Source organism: Haliotis rubra, unplaced genomic scaffold (genome assembly GCF_003918875.1).
Source record: "Haliotis rubra isolate DU_JTF1 unplaced genomic scaffold, ASM391887v1 Scf1053, whole genome shotgun sequence".
Taxonomy (NCBI): domain Eukaryota; kingdom Metazoa; phylum Mollusca; class Gastropoda; order Lepetellida; family Haliotidae; genus Haliotis; species Haliotis rubra.
Window position 1 is genome coordinate 263,725 of NW_025764952.1, and position 21,400 is coordinate 285,124.

At 40.7% G+C, this 21,400-nt stretch overlaps 1 protein-coding gene across 11 annotated transcripts in view; it reads right to left on the minus strand.

Moving 5' to 3' along the window:
• LOC124276724 (serine/threonine-protein phosphatase 6 regulatory ankyrin repeat subunit B-like) overlaps positions 1 to 21,400 on the minus strand; it is a 240,462-nt gene that overhangs the window by 200,329 nt on the left and 18,733 nt on the right. For 8 of the 11 annotated variants that reach the window (XR_006898641.1, XR_006898644.1, XR_006898640.1 and 5 more), the window contains 6 exons: positions 20,494 to 20,626; positions 17,911 to 17,964; positions 17,519 to 17,532; positions 14,209 to 14,232; positions 13,706 to 13,759; positions 13,438 to 13,497 (listed from right to left, as the gene is read on the minus strand). Coding sequence is in view for 6 of the 11 variants with exons in the window: in XM_046712385.1 (XP_046568341.1) it covers positions 13,438 to 13,497; positions 13,706 to 13,759; positions 14,209 to 14,232; positions 17,519 to 17,532; positions 17,911 to 17,964; positions 20,494 to 20,626 (339 nt within the window). In the remaining 5 variants the exon portion in view is untranslated. Of the gene's footprint in view, positions 1 to 13,437; positions 13,498 to 13,705; positions 13,760 to 14,208; positions 14,233 to 17,518; positions 17,533 to 17,910; positions 17,965 to 18,763; positions 18,786 to 20,493; positions 20,627 to 21,400 lie in introns of those variants that run through there. The other 3 variants (XM_046712398.1, XM_046712419.1, XM_046712368.1) reach the window with 3 other exon arrangements.

The window sequence follows — 21,400 nt, forward strand, 5'->3', positions numbered from 1 at the left end:
AGCCAGGAAATCATAATGACTTGAAGAGGTGTGATCACATGCCAGACACAGCAGTTGTACAGTCTATTGCATCCTGCATAGAGATACAGCCAGGAAATCATAACGACTTGAAGAGGTGTGATCACATGCCAGACACAGTAGTTGTACAGTCTATTACATCCTGCATAGATATACAGCCAGGAAATCATAACGACTTGAAGAGGTGTGATCACACGCAAGACACAGCAGTTGTACAGTCTATTACATCCTGCATAGAGGCACAGCCAGGAAATCATAACGACTTGAAGAGGTGTGATCACATGCCAGACACAGCAGTTGTACAGTCTATTACATCCTGCATAGAGATACAGTCAGGAAATCATAACGACTTGAAGAGGTGTCATCACACGCCAGACACAGTAGTTGTACAGTCTATTACATCCTGCATAGATATACAGCCAGGAAATCATAACGACTTGAAGAGGTGTGAGCACATGCCAGACACAGTAATTGTACAGTCTATTACATCCTGCATAGAGGCACAGCCAGGAAATCATAACGACTTGAAGAGGTGTGATCACACGCCAGACACAGCAGTTGTACAGTCTATTACATCCTGCATAGAGATACAGCTCACTGGACGACAGAGTCAGATGGTGCTGTGGTGGTTTTCTAATGCTGTTTTTACTGAGTATGGAAACAACATTCAGAAAGCAGCAAGTACTTAGAAATAACAGTAAATATACTTCTCCTTGTGGACATTGTATACACACATAGCTCCTGCATAGAAAACCATACTAATCCTCAATACCTTTCATCAGTGACTCTTAGTCTTCAGCAACTAAAAGCCAGAAACAACATGTTCATCAAACATAAAAACGTCAATTGTAAACCACTGGAAGAGGTGTGATCACATGCCAGACACAGCAGTTATACAGTCTATTACATCCTGCATAGAGGCACAGCCAGGAAATCATAACGACTTGAAAAGGTGTGATCACATGCCAGACACAGCAGTTATACAGTCTATTACATCCTGCATAGAGATACAGCCAGGAAATCATAACGAGTTGAAGAGGTGTCATCACACGCCAGACACAGCAGTTGTACAGTCTATTACATCCTGCATAGAGGCACAGCCAGGAAATCATAATGACTTGAAGAGGTGTGATCACATGCCAGACACAGCAGTTGTACAGTCTATTGCATCCTGCATAGAGATACAGCAAGGAAATCATAACGACTTGAAGAGGTGTGATCACATGCCAGACACAGTAGTTGTACAGTCTATTACATCCTGCATAGATATACAGCCAGGAAATCATAACGACTTGAAGAGGTGTGATCACACGCCAGACACAGCAGTTGTACAGTCTATTACATCCTGCATAGAGGCACAGCCAGGAAATCATAACGACTTGAAGAGGTGTGATCACATGCCAGACACAGCAGTTGTACAGTCTATTACATCCTGCATAGAGATACAGTCAGGAAATCATAACGACTTGAAGAGGTGTCATCACACGCCAGACACAGTAGTTGTACAGTCTATTACATCCTGCATAGATATACAGCCAGGAAATCATAACGACTTGAAGAGGTGTGAGCACATGCCAGACACAGTAATTGTACAGTCTATTACATCCTGCATAGAGGCACAGCCAGGAAATCATAACGACTTGAAGAGGTGTGATCACACGCCAGACACAGCAGTTGTACAGTCTATTACATCCTGCATAGAGATACAGCTCACTGGACGACAGAGTCAGATGGTGCTGTGGTGGTTTTCTAATGCTGTTTTTACTGAGTATGGAAACAACATTCAGAAAGCAGCAAGTACTTAGAAATAACAGTAAATATACTTCTCCTTGTGGACATTGTATACACACATAGCTCCTGCATAGAAAACCATACTAATCCTCAATACCTTTCATCAGTGACTCTTAGTCTTCAGCAACTAAAAGCCAGAAACAACATGTTCATCAAACATAAAAACGTCAATTGTAAACCACTGGAAGAGGTGTGATCACATGCTAGACGCGGTACTCGTACAGTGAAATACAAACCTGCATACACTTAGTGTTCAATGGACGGCACAAATGCGTTTTTCATTGGGTATGGAAACACAATTCAGAAAGCACTAAATACTTATCAGGAATAACGCTATACTTGACCTGATCATGATGATAAACACAAACAACATCTGCATAAACAGCAAAACTAATCCTAAATACCTTTCATCAATGACTCTTCCTCTTCAACAACACAAAGACAGTAACAACATGTTGGTCAGTTTTGTCTTGAAAGTGAGTTATATATGATGGTGATTCCGAAATAAATCTTTGTTATTGCTGTCTTCCAAAAGCATATATACTCACAGGCAAAAGTTAGTGTGATCAACACATTTGTTTATAGAACTGAGAAACGTTTGATAACACACCTTAATATTCTGTATAATACACTTAATCCATAACCCAAAGAGGGCCCTGTCGGTAGGGTTTGTTTCGCATGCGTTTTTCGTGTTTTCAAGACAAAAAGGCATAGAACATGTGCCCTTTAAATAGTGTGGCTCTAAACCTCGAATCACTGTCGCTATTGAAACGTCGCCGGGTCCTAGAAACACAACTTTGGAAGAATCTGCATGCATTTCTCTATGCCACGGCTAACTGAAAATGAAAGATGGCGAGCCATTGGAATGCTTGAAACTTGGACACCCAAGCGCAACAGTGCACAGCAGTTTAACGGCCAAGCAATGAACACCATATGCCACTTGTGGAGACGTTGTCAACAAAACGCCGTCGTTGCAAACCGTCCCCGAAGTGGTCGTCCATCTGTAACCACGCCACGCAACGGTCGTTGTAGTCGAAGCATCCATCTGCCTCAAAGATTCCAACCAGCCACACTGACAACACGAACAGTTCCTGATGTCAACAGGGTATCGCCAAGGACCATTCGTGTGTGTCTGGATGCACATGGGATAAGTGTTAGTCGTTCTAGCATCCGACAAATTTCGACATTACGTCACCAACGTCTACGACAGCAGTGGTGCAGACAGCACTTTCGGTGGAGAACACGTGAGTAGAGACGTGTTCTGTTCACTGGCGAATCAAGATTCCCCTTGCACCGCACTGATGCTAAATCTCCAGATCTGTCCCCTATCGAACACGTCTGGGAAAATATGGAGAGGAAATCGAGACGTTTGCCAAAACCTCCAGTCACGCTTCAGGAACTCTGCCAGGTGCTTCCACAGATATGGAATACCATTCCACGAGATTATTTTGTGATGTTTGGTTGGCTCTGTGAGGGAATGTGTCAGGCATGCATCAAAGCTGACGATGAACATACACTTTACTGACTGTGTGAATTCCATTTTGACCTTTCCCTCACTGTGACTACAGTAGCATGTGTGCGCCAGAAAAGTTTAAAATGTTCCATTTGCAATCCTGTTGGGGAATGACTTTCTTGCCATATTAAAAAAAACCGTCATAGAAATCATCAGTTGTTAATTCGCAGATCTAACACCAAGTCAATCACAATAACCTTTGCCTTTGAGTATATTTAAGGGAACGCATCTGAGAGAATTGAGGGAAAATGTCAATATGATATATCGAGATATACTATTAAACAAAACAAATGTCAATATGATATATCGAGATCTACTATTAAACAAAACAAATGTCAATATAATATATCGAGATCTACTATTAAACAAAAGAAAAATGTACAAAATTTCATGACATTCGCGGCAAAAGAGTCTAAACAGTAACAGTGAAAGTGTCTAAACAGTAACAGTGAAAGTGTCTTAACAGTAACAGTGAAAATGTCTAAACAGTAACAGTGAACGAGTCTAAACAGTAACAGTGAAAGTGTCTTAACAGTAACAGTGAAAGTGTCTAAACAGTAACAGTGAAAGAGTCTAAACAGTAACAGTGAAAGTGTCTAAACAGCAACAGTGAAAGTGTCTAAACAGTAACAGTGAAAGTGTCTACACAGTAACAGTGAAAGAGTCTAAACATTAGCAGTGAAAATGTCTAAACAGTAACAGTAAAAGTGTCTAAACAGTAACAGTGAAAGAGTCTAAACAGTAACAGTGAAAGTGTCTAAACAGTAACAGTGAAAGTGTCTAAACAGTAACAGTGAAAGTGTCTACACAGTAACAGTGAAAGTGTCTACACAGTAACAGTGAAAGTGTCTAAACAAGTAACAGTGAAAGTGTCTAAACAGTAACAGTGAAAGTGTCTACACAGTTGCAGTAAAAGTGTCTAAACAGTAACAGTGAAAGTGTCTAAACAGTAACAGTGAAAGTGTCTAAACAGTAACAGTGAAAGTGTCTAAACAGGCACCTTCAGTTTCCTGTCACAGCTACCATGTCTCTTGGCACAAAGATGTAATCAGTTGCAGTAATTACGTGACAATGGATACCATAGGAACTCTTACACAAATATCATCATTCAAATTATTTGACACAAAGTACATTGGTGTATTAAAAATTAAGTGTTAGACAATATTACACACATATTGTCTGATAAATACGTAATGTGGATGTTTAACAAAATGTATAATTCTCACAACGAAACGCTATTGAAGCGTAACGCAACATACTATACTTATTTATCAGGAAATTTACATCATTGATATTTCAAGTTTGTTATATTCTCCATGCCTCAAGTCTTTGCCTTAAAGCTCTTGTATAATTACCCTGTAAAATTATATAACACTGTATATGGACTGTTATATCTTCCAGGCCTTGGTGTACTTATATAGTACCCCGTAAAATTATGCATCACTGTACATGGACTGTTATGTCCTGTTGACTTCTATCCTTTGATACACTTGTATAAGTACCTTGTAAAATCTATTGCATCGTCGCATATAGACGGTTCTATCTTCCATACATTGAACCTGAATGAGTACCTTGTTTATTTCTGCATCACTGTATATGGACTGTTATATCTTCCATGTCTTGATGTACTTATATAGTACCCTGTAAAATTATGCATCACCGTACATAGACTGTTATATTTTCCATGATTTGATACACAAGTGCTTTGTAAAAACAGTTGCATCTCCGTATCAGGACTGTTATATTTTCCATGATTTGATACACAAGTGCTTTGTAAAAACAGATGCATCTCCGTATAAGGACTGTTATATTTTCCATGATTTGATCACAAGTGCTTTGTAAAAACAGATGCATCTCCGTATAAGGACTGTTATATTTTCCATGATTTGATACACAAGTGCTTTGTAAAAACAGATGCATCTCCGTATAAGGACTGTTATATTTTCCATGATTTGATACACAAGTGCTTTGTAAAAACAGACGCATCTCCGTATAAGGACTGTTATATTTTCCATGATTTGATACACAAGTGCTTTGTAAAAACAGATGCATCTCCGCATAAGGACTGTTATATTTTCCATGATTTGATACACAAGTGCTTTGTAAAAACAGATGCATCTCCGTATAAGGACTGTTATATTTTCCATGATTTGATACACAAGTGCTTTGTAAAAACAGATGCATCTCCGTATAAAGACTGTTATACTTTCCATGCATCGATGTACTTGTATAAAGACCTTGTCAAGTTTTTGTATCACCTGTTATTGAATTGGTATGTCCTTCATGCCCTAAATCTCCGTCTTGCTGTAATTGTATAAGGACTTTATAATTTATCACTGTATACATATGGACCATGTTGTACACAGGGCGTATGGCCCACAACACTGTACCGAAGTATACATACAAGGAATGTACAAACAGTACCTTAAACCAAATCATTTTAATACTACTACAACACCTCTCTTCTTTCCATTATGATACAACGTTCATTGTAATACTACTACAACGGTTCTCTTCTTTCCATTATGATACAACGTTCAATGTGATACTACTACAATAGCTCTCTTCTGTCCATTATGATACAACGTTCATTGTAATACTACTACAACAGCTCTCTTCTGTCCATTATGATACAACGTTCATTGTAATACTACTACAACAGCTCTCTTCTGTCACTTATGATGCAACGTTCAATGTAATAACACTACAACAGCTCTCTTCTGTCCATTATGATACAACGTTCATTGTAATACTACTACAACAGCTCTCTTCTTGTCCATTATGATACAACGTTCATTGTAATACTATTACAACAGCTATCTTCTTTCCATTATGATACAACGTTCAATGTAATACTACTACAACAGCTCTCTTCTTTCCATTATGATACAACGTTCAATGTAATACTACCACAACAGCTCTCTTCTGCCCATTATGATACAACGTTCATTGTAATACTTCTACAATAGCTCTCTTCTGTCCATTATGATACAATGTTCAATATAATTCTACTACAACAGCTCTCTTCTTTCCATTATGATACAACGTTCATTGTAATACTTCTACAACAGCTCTCTTCTGCCCATTATGATACAACGTTCATTGTAATACTTCTACAATAGCTCTCTTCTGTCGATTATGATACAACGTTCAATGTAATACAACTACAATAGCTCTCTTCTGTCCATTATGATACAACGTTCATTATAATACAACTACAATAGCTCTCTTCTGTCCATTATGATACAACGTTCAATGTAATACTACTACAAAAGCTCTCTTCTGTCCATTATGATACAACGTTCATTGTAATACAACTACAATAGCTCTCTTCTTTCCATTATGATACAACGTTCATTGTAATACAACTACAATAGCTCTCTTCTGTCCATTATGATACAACGTTCAATGTAATACTACTACAACAGCTCTCTTCTTTCCATTATGATACAACGTTCAATGTAATACTACTACAACAGCTCTCTTCTGTCCATTATGATACAACGTTCATTGTAATACACCTACAATAGCTCTCTTCTGTCCATTATGATACAACGTTGAATGTAAGACTACTACAACAGCTCTCTTCTGTCCATTATGATACAACGTTCAATGTAATACTACTACAACAGCTCCCGTCTTTCCATTATGATACAACGTTCAATGTAATATTACTACAACAACTCTCTTCTGTCCATTATGATACAACGTTCAATGTAATACTACTACAACAGCTCTCTTCTGTCCATTATGATACAACGTTCAATGCTATACTTCTACAACAGCTCTCTTCTGTCCATTATGATACAACGTTCAATGCTATACTTCTACAACAGCTCTCTTCTGTCCATTATGATACAACGTTCAATGCTAACTATATTACCTACATTCAGTGAATAGTTTATGCACGCACATCATGCATGTTCCTCATTATGTCAAACGACTCATTGCTGCCTCTTCAGGCTATTTTCATGATATCTTCTCTGGAATTTGATGAGTCAGAATCAGATCTGGACTTTTTCAGCTGTAGTACTTGCCCCTTCATCAATGATTTCTTTAACTGTAGACCTTCAAGCTACGTAATTGCCTCCAGTAGCACGGACGTCTTTAACTGAAGTCCTTCAAGCTTAGTAATCGTCCTCTTTACCAAAGATTTCTGTAACTGTAGACGTTCAAGCTGACCCCATAGCGGGGAATTTATCTTTACCTGTTTCGTATCTGACTCCCTGTTTGGCTTGTACCTGTTCAGATGGTCCACGTCAGCCATAGCGGGGCATTTATCTTTATTTGTTCCATATCCGACTCCCTGTTTGGCTTGTATATGTTCAGATGGTCCACGTCAGCCATAGCGGGGAATTTATCTTTACCTGTTCCATCTCCAACTCCCTGTTTGGCTTGTACATGTTCAGATGGTCCACGTCAGCCATAGCGGGGAATTTATCTTTACCTGTTCCATCTCCAACTCCCTGTTTGGCTTGTATATGTTCAGATGGTCCACGTCAGCCATAGCGGGGAATTTATCTTTACCTGTTCCATCTCCGACCCCCTGTTTGGCTTGTATATGTTCAGATGGTCCACGTCAGCCATAGCGGGGAATTTATCTTTACTTGTTTCATCTCCGACTCCCCGTTTGGCTTGTATATGTTCAGATGGTCCACGTCAGCCATAGCGGGGAATTTATCTTTATTTGTTTCATCTCTGACTCCCTGTTTGGCATGTATATGTTCAGATGGTCCACTTCAGCCATAGGGGGGAATTTATCTTTACTTGTTTCATCTCTGACTCCCTGTTTGGCTTGTATATGTTCAGATGGTCCACGTCAGCCATAGCGGGGAATTTATCTTTATTTGTTTCATCTCTGACTCCCTGTTTGGCTTGTATATGTTCAGATGGTCCACGTCAGCCATAGGGGGGGTTTATCTTTACCTGTTCCATCTCCGACTCCCTGTTTGGCTTGTATATGTTCAGATGGTCCACGTCAGCCATAGCGGGGAATTTATCTTTACTTGTTTCATCTCTGACTCCCTGTTTGGCTTGTATATGTTCAGATGGTCCACGTCAGCCATAGCCGGGAATTTATCTTTATTTGTTTCATCTCTGACTCCCTGTTTGGCATGTTTATGTTCAGATAGTCCACGTCAGCCATCACAGTTGACTTCATCTTTTTATTCCATATTGATATCTTGAGTTTGCTCCTTTTTCTGTCTCCAGTAACTGCCAGGTCTCGGAGTTACTTTCTGTTTCTGTAAACATTCAGCTGGTGTACGTAAGACTTGATTTCACTAGTTTTTTTCATAGTTCCGTGGGTCAGTTTCATTTGTCAGCTCCCGAAGTTAGGCTCTGTCTGGTTCGTACATATTCAGATGGTACACATCAGCCCTCACTATTGACCTCATTATGTCATTCAATGGCTTGACATTCCTCTCTGACTCTCCACCTGATGTAAGTGTTTCTATGATTTGTCTGCAGTTCACTTTAAAGGCAATAATTAAGGCGTCATCACCTGTGGTGTCAACCAGTGTCAGATCAGCGCCTCTACTTCTCAGGTAGTCAAACACTGCTACTTGTCCATATAACGCTGATGTCATAATGCATGTTAAACCACCTTTGTCTTGAGTGTCTATATTGAACTTGTCTGATATATGCTTCACAATGTCATGGTGGCCATACCTACAAGCAAGATGTAGAAGGGTGAGTCCATCCTTGTCCACCAGAGTATGGTCAGCACCCCGGGACATCAGGAACTTCATCACACTCATATGGCCTCCAACAACAGCTCTCATCAGAGGCGTGCAACCATTCTTACCTCTTGTATTGATGCCAAAGCTGTCAATCACCTTCCTAACAATGGCTTTGTTCCCACCTTGACAAGCTGCGTGAAGAACATTATCATTCTGTGGAGTCGTCAAAGATGGAATACCCCCATTTGCTGCAATCAGATCATAAGCATCCTTCTTTCCACTGAGAGCTGCCATCATTATTGGCGTCCATCCATCTTCTCCCGGACTGTTGATGTCAAACAGAGGCAGGAGATACTTTATGATGGACGTGTTTCCTCCCTGACAAGCAAGATGCAGTAAATTGTTCCTGGAGAGATCCAGCAACTTCATCTCAACGCTTTGTGACACAAGGAGGCTGAACACATTCTTCTGTCCAGCCCAAGCTGCATGCATAACTGGTGTGGAGCCATTTCGTCCTTTAGCATTTATGTCAATCATCTTCAGAAGATTCCTTACAATAGCTGTGTCTCCGCCAAGACATGCAAAATGTAGAACGTTATCATTGTAGTTGTCGGTCAGATTCAGCTCAGCTGCCTTTGACACAAGAACATGAAAAACATTAGCTTTGCCTGCCAAAGCTGCCTCCATTATAGCTGTTCTGTTGTTGAATCCCCGGTGATTGATATCACTCTGATGTAAGAGGTATTCTACAATTGAAGTGTTCCCACCACGACAAGCTAAATGAAATATGGGCGCGTTGTAATCATCCTTCAGTGACAGGTCAGCTCTCTCAGAGACGAGGTAAAAGACACTCTTCACTCCATTTAGGGCTGTGTACATCACAGCTGTCCTGCCATCTTGTCCACGAGTGTTGATGTCAAACAGTGGAAGCAGATGCTTTATGCTGGACCTGTTTCCTCCCTGACAGGCGAGATGCAGCATGTTGTTACCATGGTCGTCAGTAAGAGTGAGATCTGCTTGCTGTGACACAAGCACGTTGAACAGATGCCTGTTTCCTAACGAGGCTGCTATCATCGCTGGTGTCAAACCCTTCTTTCCCCTTGTATTGACGTCAAGCATTTGGAGAACAAGCTGAACGATCGTGGACTCGCCTCCCTTACATGCTGAGTGAAGGACACTGTCTCTGTAGTCATCAATCACCTTCACGTCGGCGTTCTTTGAGACCAGAAAATCAAAAACATTTTTGTTTCTGGCTGAAGCTGCCTTCATGATTGCTGTTCTCCCACTGTCTCCCAAACTGTTGATGTCAACATTTGGAAGTAGTTGTTCCACTATTGACTTATTTCCACCCAGACAAGCTAAATGAAACACAGAATTGTTGTGGTCATCTTTCAGCGAAGTATCAGCTCCCCCTGAGACAAGCAGATCAAACACATTCTTCGCTCCATCCAGAGCTGCGTACATCACAGCCGTCCTGTCATCCTGTCCACGGCTGTTGACGTCAAACAGTGGTAGCAGATGCTCTGTGATCGACATGTTTCCTCCCTGACATGCGAGGTGAAGCATGTTGTTGCCGTGGTCGTCTTTCAGAGTGAGATCCACTTTTTTTGAAACAAGCAAGTTGAAAACATTTGACTTTCCAAATCGAGCCGCTACCATAACTGGTGACCAGCAATTTGTTCCCCTCGCATTGAGATCAGCTGTTGACAGCAGATGTTGAAGAATGTCTACATTCCCTCCCTCACATGCAAAATGTAAGACGGTGTTATTGAAGTCGTCAGTCAGTTTAAGATCAACATTTTTTGACACAAGAAAATCGAAAACTTGAATGTGTCCCGACTCGGCAGCTTTCATAAGTGCAGTCTGCCCGAGGTAATCCGAATTGTTGACTTCAGATTTTGGCAGCAGACATTCCACAATGGATAGGTTCCCACCTACACATGCTAAGTGAAATACAGAGTTGTTGTAGTCATCCTTCAAGGATAAGTCAGCACCCTTAGACACAAGCAGGTCAAACACGTCCTTTGCGCCACTGGCAGCTGCATACATAACTGGCGTCCATCCTTTATTCCCACGACTGTTGATGTCATACACTGTCAGCAGATGTTTCACAATGGAAACATGTCCACCATGACATGCCAGGTGAAGGATATTGTTGTTGTAGTCGTCTTTCAGGTAAAGATTAGCCTTTGCTTTATCCAGCTGGTCAAATGCATGTTTTGCTCCATTGACAGCTGCCTTCATTAGAGGTGTCCAACCGTGATTTCCTTGAATTTCAGCGTCAATCTTTGTCAGTAGAATGTCGGGTATGTCATCAAAAAGGCAGGCTAAATGAAGCAGACTGTTGTTATCATCGTCAGTCAATGACGGGTCAGAATTTTGTGATACGAGTAGGTTGAACATATACATCCTCCCTGACAATAGAGCACACATCACAGGCGTCATTCCGTTTTTCCCGTGACAATATTTGTCTGTTGATGGCAACAACGAATTAACTATGGTTCCATTCCCATACATACATGCCAGATGAAGAACAGTGCTGTTGTTGCTGTCCCGTGAGGTTAAATCACTTCTGCCTTGTTTGACTAGATAATCAAAGAGATCATTCTTGCCCGTGACAATTGCATGCATAATCGGTGTCCAGCCATTCACTCCTCGACTGTTGATATGACAAGTGTTACTTTTCTTCAGCTTTTTTTCAACATATTGGACAAGTGAAATGTTTCCATATTGACAAGCCAAATGTAACAGGTTATTGTTCATGGCATCACACACTGTGATATCAGCTTTATGAACCACTAGAATTTTCAAACTATCCATCTGTCCACCAGCAACTGCAAACATAACTGGCGTCCAACCATTCACAGCACGTCTGTTGACGTCACAATGGTGGAGGAGTCGGTCTATGATGTCGTTGTTCCCGAGGAAACAGGCATAATGGAGAATGCAGTGCTTTGTATCATGAGACTTGGTTCCGTCATCTGGAAACATTTGATGCACTTTGTCTGCCACTTCTTTCCTTTTCCAGATGGGATGCATGATGTAGTTACTGAACGTGCCATCAGCAACAGCTTCAGCCAGCCTGGCAGTAATGACGTCACTGTGAGCACCTGGGAAATAAATGACAGTCTGTTCTGCTGGAGCGTAGTCATGCTGCTGATCACGTACATGGTCACAGATGAACTTTAAACTACAGTTATGGAGGAGCAGCTCTGGTTTAGTATCCAATATGGCAGACATACACATGTCTTGTGTTAGAGGATGGGAACATGAGACCAGGTCTAAAACATCCTTCAGGTGTGTGTCTTGTATTCTGTTGTCAGATCCAGTGTGGTGTGTTCTTGTATTCTGTTCACCTCCACATAATGACCTTGACAGGAACTTTACTGACTGATCGTCCAAGTGATTTATGTTCTTATGCAGTTCCTGTTTTAGATGGAATTTAGGCATTTCAAAAAACGATTCTTTTCGTTTTTGAAAGGAAGCATACCTTGAGAAAAGCGTGCATGCTAGAGGAAACCCAACCTTTTCCTCGTATGCTATAATTATGTCCACGTTGACCTCAGTTTTACAGTCGGAATGATCTTTATGTTTCAGCCATATGGCCTTCTTCTCTTCACCTGTCTTCAAGTTGGTCAAGTCTACTACTGAAGAGTTTTGGAACAACATAGGTTCGTTGAGTTTTGGCCTTGCTTGTTCAAGGTTGTTGGAATCTGTGGTAAATATAAAATACAAGTTCAGACGATCTTTTCTTCTTTGTTTTGTTCCTGGTGTCTGCTGCAGGATGTTGTAACTTCTTTCCAACTTGGTTTTCCAGGGTTCAAGATGTCCATGGAGCTCATACAGAACTTGTCTCAGGCGATGTACGTCCATGGATGGCCCAACGTTCTGAAATATGTCATCGAATATGACACAGACCTCTTTGTCCTTAGACAGAATATCAGACAACTGGAAAGTACCAACGTCCTCAACCAGTACCACTTCATACCCCTGTCTCCTGTATTCAGCTCCTAACATCAGGGCCACGGATGTTTTACCTGCTCCGGGACCACCAGTTATTGTCACGTGGCCAAGTGTTTCCAGTTTGTCTTTAACCTCCCGGTAACCCTCAGTTTCCACGAACAGGTCACTGATGTCCTTCTCCCTGGGCGGCTGATCTGTTAGATAGAGATAATACCAAACACTGAAAGAAGTTAGTAGATATAACTCAGTAAATCATACATTTCTGTGTCCATTCATTGTAGTAAAATCTTCTCTCAGGGAACCATCCATTCATTAACCATCAAATCAATTGCTCAATTTGTGAACTGTCGCTTGATGGCACCACAGCGAAGTTGAAGGAAACCATTTGTTCCGTTACCTAAGTGGGAATGTTAGAGATGAACTGTCTCACAAAAACAAAGTTGATACAAAACTCGCAGTTTATATATATACCTGTCAGCTGCTTGTCAGTGTCGGGAACAATCTTATGTGTATCCTCGTTTCCTGGTGATTCTGTCAAAATAGACATCACAGTTGATTCACACAAAACCTGAACGTTGTTTCTATAAATGGCAGTAATAATTTCATAGTTTAAGAAATATGTTATACAGCGAAGGACACAAGAAAACACTATTGATTCTTGAAACAACATATATTAAAATATACTTTCAATATAACACATCTTTCAGTGATGTCAATAACAACACGTCACTATACTCACCGGAAGGGTCTGCTTCAGGCTGCACCGCTTCAGGCTGCTTCTCTATCAAGGGAACTGAAACATGTTATGTGATTGTCAGATGTGATGTTTATCAAACAAATTCACTTTACTATAACAAACAAATTAGTTCAACAGCCTTACTGACCTCTGCATTGTTACTATATTTGCTACATATTCATATTCTCTAAGACATGAACTATTAATAAAATAATGCAAAACTTATCGGATGAGAAACTATGCTAATAGATAGGGATTTGTCACTATCTGAAACACTGCTGGCATCTCCCAATGAAGATGTTCACACTCAGGGCATTATAACACTATACATTGTTCACAAATCAAATGAAACGTTGTTTGCAGTCGATTCTATTCCACTGTATTTTGCGGCTAAGAACATCTAAAATAGTATAGAAATTATCATTTTACATTCATACGTAAACGTAAGTCTTCAACACTTCCATACATGGTCCAAAGTCTCACGTACACTCACTCACTATACTGACCTGTATCGTGCGGCTTCAAGGGAGCTGAAACATATCAAACAATTTAACAAAACTGATGTTTGATAGGCATTTAGAAGTTGGTAGGGTAATACAAGACACTTGATATGGATGTGCAACTACTTTATTATTTACACACGACGTCTCTGGGCTAATACTTACCCCTTCATCATTCACCAGATATGCCAACCATGTCAAGTGTCTTGCATAATTTAACAGAATAAACAAATCTTCATATTACCTGACATTTCTACTAGAATGGCAATGACGGTTCAGTTTTTAGAAGCAAATGACATCAGTTATCAGACGTTACATTCACCTAAAACACCTTCACGTGCCCCTCAAGGTATCTCAAGAACTTATTGTAGAGCAATAATACAAGGCAGATAAACTTGGATATGACGAACTCCCTGTAGTGAGTGAGTTTATATACTGAACCGCAAAAGAAACGCAAGTTGATGTAAAAATGTCAATATTTCTGAATCTATGGAACAAACAATCGTAACACTACGAAAAAACGACAGACAAGTGATTGTTGAAGAAATGAGTCGAGTTCTCTGGTGAAAACAACATTCAAGTTTACTGTAAAAGCATATGTTGTCACTCCACCCTCACACGCCAAAAATGTTACGAAACCGTGTGTCCATCAGTAGCGCGTGTGACCACCATTGGCTGCAATGCAGGCAGCACAACGACGTCTCATCGAGTCAACAAGTGTCTGAAAGAAGGCTTGGGGAATTTGATTCCATTCCCTGACCAATCTGGCTTCCAAATCTCTAAGGTTTTGAGGTTGAGCAGCTGTCTGTGTCCGTCTACCAATTTCATCCCACACATGCTCGATTGGTGCCATATCCGGGGACAGAGAGGGCCAGGGCAGTACAGCAATGTTGTTCCCTCTGAGGAAGTCCATAGAGACCCGTGCAGTGTGAGGACGAGCATTGTCGTGCTGGAACGTCTGGAGCTGAGGTTGGGCCTGGAATAGCGGTACAACGTGGTGTTGAAGGACCTGGTCTCTGTAGACTACAGCAGTCACACGTTGACGAAACACGTGTAAACGTGTTGTGTGGTGGTAGCTGAAGCCACCCCATACCATGAGACTTCCACCTCCCCAGCGGTCAGCTTCCACAACACAACAGTTGGCGTAACGTTCATTACGTCGTCTCCATACACGTAATCGGCCATCGGCGTGGGACAAGTTGAATCTGGACTCATCAGAAAACAACACTTGCTGCCATTGTTGACGTCGCCAACGCTGGTGTTGTCGCGCCCACTGTAAACGATTTTGGCGGTGACGTTGCGTCAGAATCGGTCCGACGTAAGGACGGCGACATCTGATCCCTGCTGCCCTCAGACGACGACGAACAGTGTCTGCAGAGATGTGACGTTGTGGCCCTTGAATGGTTGCAGCCGTCTGTGTTGTTCGTTGCTGTCGATTACGCAGATGAGTAACCCGGATGTGACGATCTTGCGCTGGCGTTGTTACCCTGGGACGTCCTGAACGTGGTCGGTCTCGAACATTACCGGTTTGACGATACCTTGCGGATAGTCTTGTGATTGTTGTCACGTGACATCTGAAGTGCCTGGCCACTGCAGTTGGTGTGGATCCGGTCTGCAACATTCCAACGGCGATTCCTCGTTGCTGTTCAGTTAGACGTGGCATGTTTTCTACGCGTTGTCACAGTCAATTTTGTGTTCTATGGTGTTTTTTTGAATGACCTGCCTTATAAAGCTTCAAATTGGAGTGAAATGCATGCATTTTGTGTGAAACACAAAAACTTCATGCAAAAACACACGAAAAACATGAACATGATTGCGTTTGGGCGATATGGTCAAGAATAAGCGGCAACAACGGCAAAACCATCTTCGAATGCTTGGTTCTATAATGGTATACTTTGTTGTCCTAAAAAAGGATTTCATTTGGAACGTATGTTTTGAACATAGAAACTTGCGTTTCTTTTGCAGTTCAGTTGCATTTATCGTCACATCGGCAATATTTCAGCCATATCGTGACAGTAGCACTTCCTTATTGTATTATAGAATAATAAAGGAAGAAGAACTGTAAAACCACAAGTGTATCACAGATATTAAAATATAACTAGAATGTTATATATTTTTATAATAATGTTAGAGAACAATACAACATAAAACCAGGCTATAGATTGCCAGCAGCTGAAGGTAGATCACCATACTAGGGACCATGGGGACTTACAGCACCTTTGCTATCTGCATGCATTTACTCCATTCCTTCAGCTATTAGCAATTTGAGATAATCTAGCCACACATTATAAGAACATATATACTACGATTAAAACAAACAGAAGCTTTAAATTTACCTTGAATGTTTTGGGACTTACGTACCCTCACAGGAGGACAATAATTTACAATACTTCAACCCCCTTTGAGGGTGCAGCCACTAACAATCTCAGTTACTAATCTAAACTACCAATAATAAGATATTTCCAAACCATATTTAAAAAATTGGCAAATAATTCTATTATTTATAAATTCAATGATTAAATGATAATTCACATTAAAAAGATCCTTCACTGTTTTGACATTAAAATATTTAACCCTTGTGATGGAAATATCAATACAGTCAAGCAGAACATGCTTGACCTTGAACTCCTTGTAACACGGAACAAGCGTTATATCCGTAGTTCGTTACTCGCGAAACCACATGTCATCGGTTTACAGTTGCGTAGATCCATGTTCATGCTCCTGATCACTCGGTCTTTGGCGATTTAATAAAAAACATCAAATGCATCCCCACGGAAAGCGCATGTATATGCCCCCTACACACATCGGAGATATGGACAAGAGCTTTTGATACTTGTGAGACCTTTAAAATACGATATTGTTATTGACGTGTGCGTAATTGTCCGGTTTTCGATCATGTCACCATATTTCTGTGATGAACCTTTACATGTTATATAGTAGGGGGCTAGATAGTAAACCAGGGCTTAGTTTATCGATTTTCTGACCCGCAGTGGGGGGCTGTGGTCTACATGTGTACGAGAATACATGTGCGTGCACACACACACACACACACTCATACCCACCAACACCCCACGCGCACGCACACACAATACATGCATGGCCATCAAGATTGGCCCCTCCTAATAACATGCATGCACACTCATTCACACACACTCATTCACTCACTCAAACTCACTCTCTCACTCATACGCGCACATAAATCAGAGTTACCTCCCTTTGTAACTCAAAATCACGCTCTCTCACAAACAATACACGGACAGACAGACAGACATGACGCCAAAAAGATCTTAATTTGACTGAACTGAGGCATATTTACCAGCTTCTGGTGTACTGCAAAGAAAAGAAAACATCCGAATTATACTTTGTATTTCATATTTAGTTGCACGTGGTCACAACTTGAGCTTAAACTCAGTTTACAGTTGGCTCATTCAAGACTGACTGACTGACTGAGTTTGGTTTTGCGCCGCTTTTAGCAATATTCCAGCAACATCACGGCGGGGGACACCAGAAATGGGCTTCATCATTCAAGAACGTTGTATCTTATCAGAAAAATACAAACAGTCGTGTCAATGTATGTACACATATTAAGATGTTAATGACAAGGCATTTCTTTACCATTCATATTTTTCTCTCAAAATTCATTTACGCTCAGTGTATTCCACGGTGACCCAAGTAAGCTATTCATTATCGTTTACGAGTTATAGTTACCTGTATTCGTTATTGGGGTATCTTCTTTTCGATTCTGCCCTTCTCCTCGATCTCCTGGAAATGAATCGGAAGTAAAATTGAAGTGTTAAAGGTATGCTTATGAACATCTACACAGAGTTTCATACTTACCTGGAACAATGTAGGACAGTGTTGTTTCACTAAAGGTAGCATGTTCTCAACATTCTGTGTCATACATGTCATACATGTCATACATTAGAGATGCTGCTAAAAGTGTCAGTGAAGATTAATATAAACCCCCATGCGACCATAAAACCCAGTAGTACATATGTTGCAGACTGACAATGTGGAGAATGAATTTTAGCTCATGAAGTTCAAAAAACGCCTGGATATATAAGTTCGTTTACAAATCAATTGTTGTCTGTTAAATCGTTTATGACAAATTGCAAACATTGTGATGAATACTTTCATGACACATCACAGAAAATTGAAAGGATACGAAAATGTGTACATGTTTGATTATTTAAATGGGTGACGTTTAATCCTAACATAAATAATCCACTTTCATTTGTTTGCGTTTTTGTAATTCAAAATAATTTTAAATAAATGTTTGGGCAGATTTATTTTCGCTTAATTTTTTAGACAGAAGCATGTTGGTGCTTTGAAGACTGGCGAAGTGATGCACATTTATAGAGTAGAATATACACTTACAGTCTGAACACCACGGGTGATACAGACGATGAAGATAATGAGGAATATAGACTTACAGCCTGAACATCACCACAGCTAGGGTGATACAGACGATGAAGATAATGACGAATATCCACTTACAGTTTGAACACCACCACAGCTAGGGTGATACAGACGATGAGGATAATGAGGAATATACACTTACAGTTTGAACATCACCACAGCAAGGATGATACAGACGATGAAGATAATGAGGAATATACACTTACAGTTTGAACACCACCACAGCGAGGGTGATACAGACGATGAAGACAATGAGGAATATACACTTACAGTTTGAACACTACGACAGCAAGGGTGATACAGACGATGAGGACAATGAGCAATATACACTTACAGTCTGAACACCACCACAGCTAGGGTGAAACAGACGATGAGGATAATGAGGAATATACACTTACAGCCTGAACACTGCCACAGCAAGGGTGATACAGACGATGAGGATAAAGAGGAATATACACTTACAGCCTGAACACCGCCACAGCAAGGGTGATACAGATGATGAGGACAATGAGGAATATACACTTACAGCCTGAACACTGCCACAGCAAGGGTGATACAGACGATGAGGATAAAGAGGAATATACACTTACAGCCTGAACACCGCCACAGCAAGGGTGATACAGATGATGAGGACAATGAGGAATATACACTTACAGTCTGAACACCACCACAGCAAGGGTGATACAGACGATGAGGATAATGAGGAATATACACTTACAGCCTGAACACCGCCACAGCTAGGGTGATAGAGACGATGAGGATAATGAGGAATATACACTTACAGTCTGAACACCGCCACAGCAAGGGTGATAGAGACGATGAGGATAAAGAGGAATATACACTTACAGTCTGAACATCGTCACAGCAAGGGTGATACAGACGATGAGGATAAAGAGGAATATACACTTACAGTCTGAACACCACCACAGCAAGGGTGATACAGACGATGAGGATTATGAGGAATATACACTTACAGTCTGAACACCACCACAGCAAAGATGATACAGACAATGAGGATAATGAGGAATATACACTTACGGCCTGAACACCACCACAGCAAGGGTACAGTCTGAACACCACCACAGCAAGGGTGATACAGACGATGAGGATAAAGAGGAATATACACTTACAGTCTGAACATCGTCACAGCAAGGGTGATACAGACGATGAGGATTTTGAGGAATATACACTTACAGTCTGAACACCACCACAGCAAGGGTGATACAGACGATGAGGATTATGAGCAATATACACTTACAGTCTGAACACCACCACAGCAAGGATGATACAGACGATGAGGATAATGAGGAATATACACTTACAGCCTGAACACCACCACAGCAAGGGTGATACAGACGATGAGGATTATGAGGAATATACACTTACAGCCTGAACACCACCACAGCAAGGGTGATACAGACGATGAGGATAATGAGGAATATACACTTACAGCCTGAACACCACCACAGCAAGGGTGATACAGACGATGAGGATAATGAGGAATATACACTTACAGTCTGAACACCACCACAGCACAGATGATAAGACGATGAGGATAATGAGGAATATACACTTACAGCCCCGAACACCACCACAGCAAGGTGATACAGACGATGAGGAATATGACAATATACACTTACAGCCTGAACACCACCACAGCAAGGGTGATACAGACGATGAGGATAATGAGGAATATACAGACAGCAATGATACAGGATGAGGATGATGAGGAATATACACTTACAGCCTGAACACCACCACAGCAAGGGTGATACAGACGATGAGGATAATGAGGAATATACACTTACAGTCTGAACACCACCACAGCAAGGGTGATACAGACGATGAGGAGTATGAGGAATATACACTTACAGTCTGAACACCACTACAGCAAGGATGATACAGACGATGAGGATAATGAGGAATACTGGGACAAGGATCGCAGCAAGATTGTTGTCATCGGGGCCTGCCGTGGTCGTGACTGTGGATGGGACTGCCAAAATACCTGTTGAAAAACAATAATGATGATAATAATAAACATCCACGATAAAAAACAACATCCGCATGTCAGATTAATATGTGATAATTATGTGCTGTCCATAAACACACATATGAATGTCTATGTTACCATGAAATATTACACCTGTGAACATCCATTTCAAATTTATCCTCAGCAACCCATGGTCCTAACAAGGAACATTGGGACAAAAATCTCAGAAAGATTCGCTGTTGTCGTGGTTGTGTATATGCTTTTCAAAACGAGGAAAAACGGAAACCTGTTTAATTAAAGGCGTAACCATCAATAGCCCAGTTTACAGCAATATATTTTGCAATGCAATTTTCTATGTTATGCAATTAAATACATAAAGGTTAAAAATTGCCTTATAAAATGTCAAGGTTTGGAATCTTCACTGCACCTTACTTTAACATGTGTTTCAAAAATCGCTACCTACCAAGAGTGAGTGAGTTAGTGAGTGAGTAAGTGAGTGAGTGAAGATTTAAAGTCACATAGGCAATATTACAACCATATAGTGACTCAAACTAGTTCTTAATTCATAATAAATACATATGATATATAAAACCCTGTCAACGAAGGACAGTAAAATTGCTAGATTATCACAAAATGGGTTAAAACTAGATAGAAGATATCTTTAAAAGTAAAAAACCTATTTTTGGACAATACAATGTAAAAATGTGCTAACAACTGAAGGTAGATCACCATACTAGGGTCCATGGGGACTTACATTACTTTTGCTACCTGTATGGACCCTAGCTGGAT